This window comes from Lactuca virosa, chromosome 1 (genome assembly GCF_052849685.1).
Source record: "Lactuca virosa cultivar CGN04683 chromosome 1, Lactuca_virosa_CGN04683_v6, whole genome shotgun sequence".
NCBI lineage: Eukaryota > Viridiplantae > Streptophyta > Magnoliopsida > Asterales > Asteraceae > Lactuca > Lactuca virosa.
This window is the reverse complement of record NC_136426.1, coordinates 32,374,037-32,383,296: the sequence shown is the minus strand read 5'-3', so window position 1 is coordinate 32,383,296 and position 9,260 is coordinate 32,374,037. Positions and strand designations below refer to the sequence as shown.

The window sequence follows — 9,260 nt, the reverse complement described above, 5'->3', positions numbered from 1 at the left end:
CTATTTGGAAAAAAACATTTATTTTTACAATTTGGTCCTCAAATTTTCGTGATTGAAATTCTGTTGATACCTAAATAAAAAACACAAAGTAAATAGACAATCATTGAAACTTTAGGGGTCTGGACTATTATATAAAGATACTTAAGGGGTCTAAGTTGTAATTTGATCCACCAAGTATATGAAGGTGGTATTTGGAGGGTAATTTCGACCATGAGAAAGGATAGAGAATAAATATTATAATATTAAAAAAAGAAAAAAAAAGGAAAGCAAAGCAAACCAAAACAAGACAGGTTTTACACAATTTTACAGCCGGCGGTTCGGTGATTAAACTAACTTGCGTAAGAGGTGTACACGTGTTTCGAAGTTGCGGCTTGAGGACCATCTGGATAAGGCTGAAACTTCAGACCAGGTAAAATTATCCATTCTGAATGTGAACTATATGTGCTCCCTTTTTCCTCGGTGGTCCATTCATCTACCACAATGACTTGCTTACAAAAGTTGTAATTTTATAGATATTGTGCTTAATTAGTTATTATCATAAGAATAGGCTTTATAAATTAATTATTATCTTTTTCTTTTGAACCAGCAAACGAGAATAATATATATAAGGAAAATCCAACTCTCCCAAGTCACTAGAGAGGACAAACAAAAGTACAAATGACAAGAAAAAAGGAAAAAAGAAAAGGGAATTGAAATGCAATTACATTACATACTACAAAAAGGGTTGAAGTTCCAATTTGTACAATTTAAGCCACCTTCCTTGCTTCTATGATTGGACCATAGAAATGTAGTTGCCTTTATGATATCGACCACCTTTGTAGCACATACCATTTTTTTATTGAATAGACTCTCGTTCTTTGCCTTCCAGATACTCCATATAGTTCCATAGCAAATTCCATGTAACATTTTCTTCTTCTTGGTGCAATTGCCCCACCTGGATGCATAATCTAACACATCATGTACCGTTTGAAAATTTTGCATCGGGATGTTACACCATTTGAATATCCACTCCAACACAGTTTTTGCAAACGGACATTGAACCAATGCATGATTTCCAGTTTCATCTGTTGTGGAGCATTGACAGCATGTTTTAGATGAGAGAGATACGCCACTGTTGGTTAGTGCCACGGCGGAAGGGATACGTCCCATTTTTGCCCTCCAAATGAAGCAAATGACTTTGATTGAAATTTCTTTGTTCCACCTAATCTTTCCACTGTCAACAGGTTCATGACTATTCAACAACCGTCGAAGGGTTTTCACCTGGAACTTACCGTCTTCATTTAGTTCACATCTTCATTGCTCCTCAGCCGTGACATGTTGCCTTTTGACTATTTTGCTTGGAGAAATACCATTATTCTACAACTCACTTTTAATATTTGCTATATTATTCCAAGTTCCTGTCATAGTTTTCATTGAAAAGCAATTGTCAGACCTATTAGCAAGTTTATGAATTCCAGTGATAACTTTTGCCCATAGAGAGGATGGTTGTGTCCTGAGTCTCCACCACCACCACTTGGCAATCAATGATATATTTAATGATTTGATGGAGCCGACTCCCAAGCCACCCGCTTATTTATCCGAAATTACTTTGTCCCAGGATACCCAATGTATCTTTCTCTTTTCGTTTGAGCACCCCATAAAAATCTCCTTTTTATCTTTTCTAGTTCGTTCAGTACCCCCCCCCAGGTGCCACATAAAGTGACAGGAAGTAGTTTGGAAGGTTCCCCAACACCGATTTGATTAATGTTAATCTACCCCCGAAAGATAAAGCTTTCGACTTCCATGATGATAGTTTATTTTGGAATCTATCAATTACTGGCTTCCAATGTTTTGCCAGCTTCATGTTCGCACCTATCGGGACCCCAAGGTATGTGAAAGGCAAAGAAGCCGGTTCACAACCTAACGACCTTGCCCATCGAGTCACCTCCTATAAAGTTGCTCCAATTCCAAACACTTTCGACTTGTTGTAGTTGACTTTTAACCCTGATGCCACATGGAAACAACGGAGGATCCTAGATAGGTTTTTGATATTGTGTTGGGACCATTCGCCTATAAAGAGAGTGTCATCAGCGTATAGTAGATGGGAGACTAGGGGTCCCTGGTTGGGTAATTTTAATGCCTTGGAAGATACCGGCTTCACATGCTGCTCTCATGGCCACACTTAACCCCTCCATGGCTATGATAAAAAGAAAGGGGGAGAGGGGATCTCCCTGTCTTACCCCTTTCGATATTATGAATTCATATGTTGGGTTTCTGTTTACCAAGACCGAAGCATGTGAAGATTGAAGACAACCTTTGATCCATTTTCTCCATTTATCTCCAAAGCCCATCTGCAAAAGATTAGAGTCTAAAAATTCCCAATTGATGGAGTCAAAAGCTTTGTCGAAGTCGACCTTGAAGAGCAATACTTTCTTTTTAGACTTCTTTGACCAAGAGCATATCTCATTCACCACCAAAGGCCTGTCCAGGATATGTCTCCCTTCCACATAGGCTGATTGGACTTCATCTATACAGTTACCCAATACCTTTTTGATTCTTAAGGCGAGGATTTTGGCGATAATTTTATAGATGCACCCTATTAAGCTGATAGGGCGAAATTCACTTAGCTTTAGGGGATCTTTGACCTTTGGAATGAGAGAGATGAATGATGAGTTGCAGGATTTATCGATCTTACCAAATTCCTCAATGTATTTTACCACCGCTGCGATGTCGCCAAGAAGAACGTCCCAGTACTTTTTGACAAATTTGAAGGTATACCCGTCAGGCCCCGGGGCCTTGTCATTGCCACATGCCCATACCGCCGTTTTTATTTCTTGTAGGGAGATTGGAAGTTCAAGGCCATGTGAATCTGATTCGGGAAGCTTTTTGAACAGGGGCTGCGTAATTTAGGTCTGTTTGGCCATGATTCAATGAACTTTCCTATGAAGAATCGAAAGGTTTCTGCTTTTATTTTACTCGGATCCATGCACCAGTCGCCATTGATCATAAGCCCATTAATCCTTTTTTTTCGGTTGTTATTATTTACATAGCCATGGAAGAACCTCGTGTTTTCGTCTCCGTCCACCGCCCATTTGATTTTTGATTTTTGTTTCATGTCTAAAACTGTCAATTTTTCTTTTTCAGCGATTTCCTTGTACCCGTTTCTTCTTGTGTTGATTTCATCTTCAGTTAGCAGTCTAGATCCAGCCTCGATGTCCAATTGATTCACATTTTTTTTTATTTTGATGATCTGAGCTTCTTCCATCAGGTGGTCTGAAGCTCTCCACTTCCTTATCTCCTCTTTTATATATCGAAGTTTGGCAGCTAAGTAACAATATGGGGTGCCAAAGCCTTTGAAGTTATTCCATGCTTTTATAAATACGCGCTCAAACCCATCTCTTAATAACCATGAGTTGAAAAGCTTAAAGGGGGTTGGCCCAAAATCACTCCATGTAGATGATAAGAGGATTGGGCAGTGGTCTGATAGCTTTCTAGGTAGAGCTATCACTGAAGCAGAAGGTATAAGGTCTAGAAACCCAAGACATACCAAAAACCTATTTAGTTTTCTGAGTTTCAAGTCTTCATTGCGAAAACAGGTGAAACGATGGCCTCCCATCTTCAGGTCTACAAGACCTGCCTCGTGGATAAAGTTGTTGAAGTCTCTTGCAGATCTCTTGCAGAATATCAAATTAAATCTTTCTTCGGGCCTGCGTACCACGTTGAAATCCCCCATCATGATCTAGATTCCTTGTTTTTCTTTTTTAATGTTTGATAGCTCCCTCCATAATGATGCTTTTTCCCCGGGGGCTGTGGCCCGTATATATTAGCAAAGATGAATGGTTCTTGAAACCCTGACCAATGCCCTATGTTGAGATGCAAATAACCAAACTATTTAGTAACTCGTTAAGAGTTTGATTTGAAATCGATTTTAACCGAGCCAAGCTTAAGCTTAATATTAGACTTATTTATTAAATGAGTTTGAGCCTCAGTCTGTATTATTAAACTTGATTAGACCCGCGAACATAAAAGAGCCTATATATACTATTTTTTATTTAGGGTTTATAAAAAATAAGCATAGTTTGGTTAAAGCGAACCAATAACTGATAGTTTTAAATTGTAGCTTTTATATAAAAATATTCAACAATAATTAATATTGTCAATTTAAAATATTGACTTAATCGGTACATAAATAAAATAAAACATGCAACATATATATTTAAGTATTGATTGTAAATAAGGGCACAAACATTCGAGTTGAATCTATGTTCGGCTCGTTTAATTTTTTTGGGGCTCAAGCTTGGCTCGTTTCGAAAGCTAATGGTGTGAAGCTCGAGATTGATTCGTGAAGATTTATACATGCTTGGGATCGGCCCGTGCTCGACTGGTATATGGTATAGCCTAATTCCCTAATTTGGTATTTATTAAATAATTATTTATTTTAATATATAAAAAGAAATAGATTACAAAACATCTAAAAAGTTATCCTAAAATTGAACCAAAAAAAGATCTTTGTTATTTGAATTATTTGTTGTGGTTGGTTTTAGTTTATTGAAAAAGTGAGTAATTTACTAAGATCGTTTTTGTAGTTTTACATAAGTTATGTGTTTCGTCCTTATTATTATTATTTTTCTATTCAGATATCTTTTAAGTATCTTTTTGTTACATATGATTATTAAGATCGTCTATGTAGTTTGATGTATAGTATGAGCGTGTTCGGTACGGAGCGTTTGAGAGTGTTTGAAAGCTTCTAGCTTTTAGCGTTTGACAAAACGTTCCGTTTTGAACAGAAAGTCTCGTTCGACACTATAAGCTTCTAGCGTTTAGTTTAAATAAAACGCTCCAAATCCAAATGCTACTTCATGTAGCGTTTAACAAAACTCTACAAGCTACAAGCTACAAGCTACCCGCTACAAGCCACCCGCTACCAGCTAATTTTGCCGAACATGCCCTATGTGTTTTGTCGTTATATATAATATTAATTCACATTAACCTTATAAATAGCATGCATTAACTGTTTTAGAAATTTGCCACCATATTTTTGGGATTTGACGCTTCTAGTCCCTAGCTCCCACTAATCTACTCTAATAAATAAAAACAATTTTTGCCACTTGTCATATTTTCATGCCTTTTGCCACATGTGACAAGTGGCAAAATTGTTTCCTTATATTTCAATTTTTAATATGTTTCCTTTAATGTACATAATTCAAAATTGATATTTTCTTTCAAATTTCATTGTCATTTTAGACCAAAATAGTTTACATAGGAAAAATAATCAAACTTTATTGTATTTCATTGATAAAACTAAAAAAAAGTGGTTAAACCACAAATATGGCCAACGTATAATTATTTATCCGTAGTTTGTTTTATTAGTATAAATTGAATTATTTATTTATTCATCATTTTCTTTGCATTTATTTTGAAATTTTATTTTAAAAATACTTAATGTTTACAACTTGATATTTAATATTTTCTTTAAAAAAATACTAAATATTTATATCTTCATATATAACTTTTTTTAATAAACTCGTGTAATACACGAGTCTCACACCTATATATATATATATATATATATATATATATATATATATATATATATATATATATACTAAAACATTACCGTTTATGAACCCGCTTTAGCTTTTTTTTTCACCCGATCGCTGCTGCCATTCTCTTCCAATAAGATTCTCTATTGGCATTGACTGCATGTTCTTCTCTGGATTATTCCTTCTCAGCATCTTGCTATTCCCACTTTCATGAGTCGATTAAACTGTGGAACATACAACGCCTTCATACTTTCTTATCTTTCGCCAAGAGTCGGTATAGAAGAACGTGACTATACCTCTGCCTCCGCTTCCTCTCCTATGTATCGGTAACTGGAATCGATAAGAAGCTTCATTGACCTCGACTAACAGTCTGACTCGCATACAGAGATGCTCAAAAAGTGAAAACCCTAATCGCTTTAGCTGCTAATCGCTGTTAAATTCAGACACACCGATGTGGTAAAAACCCTGCTTGACGTTAGTGCTCCATGGAACACCCTCTGTCCTTCCAATCTATCATGAAAGAGGTAAATTTCTTTCATTTTTTTTTTCAAAAGTTCAATCTTTTAATTTGTCTATTTTCTCTCTGATGCTCGCTGCTAAACACGAAAACACTGATGTGGTAAAAACCATGCTCGACATATGGTAAAAACCATGCTCGACATAGGTGCTTTATGGTCAGGCTTCTTTTCTTCCAATCTATCTTGAAGGAGGTAAATTTCTTTCATTTTTTTTTCTAAAATTCAATCTTTAATTTGTCTATTTTCTAATTATATTTCCTTTGACTGAACAACCTATCTACAACTCTCTACAAATTCTCTTACACAAGTTTCTTGTAGGGTGTGGTGTTGCAGTTTCTCAGTTGGTACATATAACACCTGTTATCTTGATTTCTACTTTTTGTGAAACATCCCTAAAATACTAGCCAAAAATTTCGTTTTCAAAATCATTTCACAACATAAATATCATCGCCATAGTGTAAAATCATAAAACATGTATCTCAAAATCTCATAAAATCTGTCATCATATCACAATCTCATATAAAATATCAGAGTAAACTCCCAGGCTAAGAAAACTGTGGTGTGTGCCATGCCATCATTCCGAGCCCTTTCCCTTGCTAGCTGAAGTACCTGAAACCAAAACTGAAACTGTAAGCACGAAGCTTAGTGAGCTCCCCCAAACTACCACATACCATACAAATCACGTATAACAAATAACATAACTCTGGGACTACTCCCAATTGCATCGGGACGAATCCCAACATCGGCTTACCCGACATCAGACTCCTGCCCGACATCGGGCTCACCCTGGCATCCGACCGCATCGGGCATCGGGCTCACCCCGGCATCGGGCTTGCCCAGGCATCGAGCTTACCCCGACACATACACAACATAACATATATCATAAACACATAACGTAATCACATGATCTGGATCGGGCTTGCCCCGACATCGGACCGAAGCCCGAAACATATAATCATAACATATAAATTAGCATACCTCGGGCTTGCCCCAGAACATATAATGCATAACATAATAACTGACATACAACGGGCTTGTCCCGGCATCGGGCTTACCCCGGAACACATAATCACATAGCATGTTAACTAACATACATCGGGCTTGCCCCGACATCGGGCTTACCCCGGAACACATAACACATAACACATATACATGCATGAATCACAAAGACATCAAGCATACTAAACTACTTCTCGGGACCGCCCCGACATCGGACCGAGGTCCGGAAACATATAAACTGCATCGGGCTCACCCCGCTATACTCTACAACTTAATCGGGCCGACATTGTGGCCTTAGACCTGTTCCTACTGGAAGGAAACTCACCTCTCAGTCTGGCTGTTGAAAACCCTGCACAGTGACTCTGTCTACTGCTCCAATTACTCTCCGACTATTATGACCAAATAACACTAAGTCAAATACTGAGGATTCCTTTATGGGTAAGAATGACCACTTTACCCCTGGTCAAAGTCAAAGCTAAAGTCAAAGTCAACTCTCAGTCAACCCAACTCGCCGAGTCCCTCTACCGACTCGTCGAGTTCAAACGGTCATAACATCGGGACATCTCGATTTTACTCGTCGAGTCTCTCCTTGGACTCGTCGAGTTCTTATGTTTCCGAGTCTCACTCATGTCCAACTCGCTGAGTTATCTCCTTAACTCAGTGGTTTCACTCATAATCAAAGAAGGGTTTGGGGACATCGATCCGACTCGTCGAGTCCCAAGAACAACTCGGCGATTCCATTGCATGCTCAGATTATACAGTTGATCCTAGGTGATTCCACTGCCTCTAGTTCATAGATCTGGACTCCTTAGGCTAGCATAACACTTAAAGTTGCTAACTTTACGTGCATGCATGATGCTATGAAGCTAAATCACCCAAAACAAGCTAGAAATGAGAGTCTAGGGCATAGAATGGGATCTTGGCCGAATAAAGGTGGCAACTTTGAGCTTCTGGAGCTGAAGAGTGCCTAGATCTAAAGTCCTTACAGTCCCAAAAGCTCTCTACCCGAAATTAGCTTGGAAAGGACCCAAAAGTGACAACAACAAGCTCTCAACAAGATCTAAGCGAAAAGTAAACCAATGTACAAGCTTTATACCTTCAAGGGCTCTGAAATGCAACAAAAACTATGGATCTCCTGCCTCTTCTTGAATCACCAATAGTTCTCTTCCTTCTCCTAACTTCAAATCACACAAAAATGGCAAGAAAGGCTTTAGGACACTCAATGGTTGCTAGGGTTTCGAGAATGGACTGTGGAGGTGATGGAGGCTGGGGTGGAGGTCCATAATGTTGCTTAAATAGGGTGTAAACCCTAAGGATTAGGGTTTCCTCCTGATGGACCTACTCGCCGAGTCCATTCCTGACTCGTCGAGTAGTCCACTTAAACCCCACGATTAAACTGGCCTCTACTCGGCGAGTTAGGGCTGCTAACTCGTCGAGTAGCTCTTATGAAATGAGAATTTAATGAACTAAATACGTACCGGGAACGAGGCGTTACAATTCTCCCCCACTTGTCTCAGACTTCGTCCTCGAAGTATGCTAAATCTGAAAACAACTTCGGATAGTGCTCCCCCATCTCATCCTCAGGCTCCCATGTCCACTCTGAACCCTTCCGGTGTTGCCACTGCACCTTCACTAACTCCATCCTCTTGTTACTCAGCTCCTTCGTCTTGCGATCTAAAATTGCCACAGGTCTCTCGATGTAGTTCATGCTATCGTCAACCTGAATGTCCTCCAGGGGTACCACTGTTGAATCATCCACTAAGCACTTCCGCAACTGAGAAACATGGAACGTGCTGTGGATCTGGCTGAACTCTGTTGGAAGATATAACCGATAGGCAACCCGACCTACCTGGGCCAAAACCCTGAATGGACCAATGAACCTGGGTCCCAGCTTGCCCCGCTCCCGAAACCTGATAACACCCTTCCAGGGTGACACTTTCAGGAGGACCATATCGCCCACCTGAAACTCCAAGTACGAACGCCGCTTGTCGGCGTAACTCTTTTGCCGACTCTGAGCAGTCTGGAGCCTGCTTCGGATTTGCTGAATCCGCTCCGTGGTCTTGAGTACTACCTCCGTACTCCCCATGACTCCCTGTCCGACCTCACCCCAATAGATTGGGGTCCTACACTTCCTCCCGTAGAGCATCTCGAAGGGAGGCCGATCTATACTGAAGTGATAACTGTTGTTATACGAGAATTTCGCTAACGGAAGATACGTATC

At 39.3% G+C, this 9,260-nt stretch overlaps 2 protein-coding genes across 2 annotated transcripts; both read right to left on the bottom strand.

The window, feature by feature from the left end:
- Positions 1 to 705: 705 nt before the first annotated feature.
- LOC145112629 (uncharacterized) lies at positions 706 to 1,149 on the bottom strand. The gene has a single exon (XM_079048774.1). It carries the CDS (start codon positions 1,147 to 1,149, stop codon positions 706 to 708), a length of 444 nt encoding a protein of 147 aa, XP_078904900.1.
- A 1,657-nt stretch (positions 1,150 to 2,806) lies between these two features.
- Positions 2,807 to 3,712, bottom strand: LOC145112621 (uncharacterized). The gene has a single exon (XM_079048764.1). It carries the CDS (start codon positions 3,710 to 3,712, stop codon positions 2,807 to 2,809), a length of 906 nt encoding a protein of 301 aa, XP_078904890.1.
- Between the last annotated feature and the right edge of the window lie 5,548 nt (positions 3,713 to 9,260).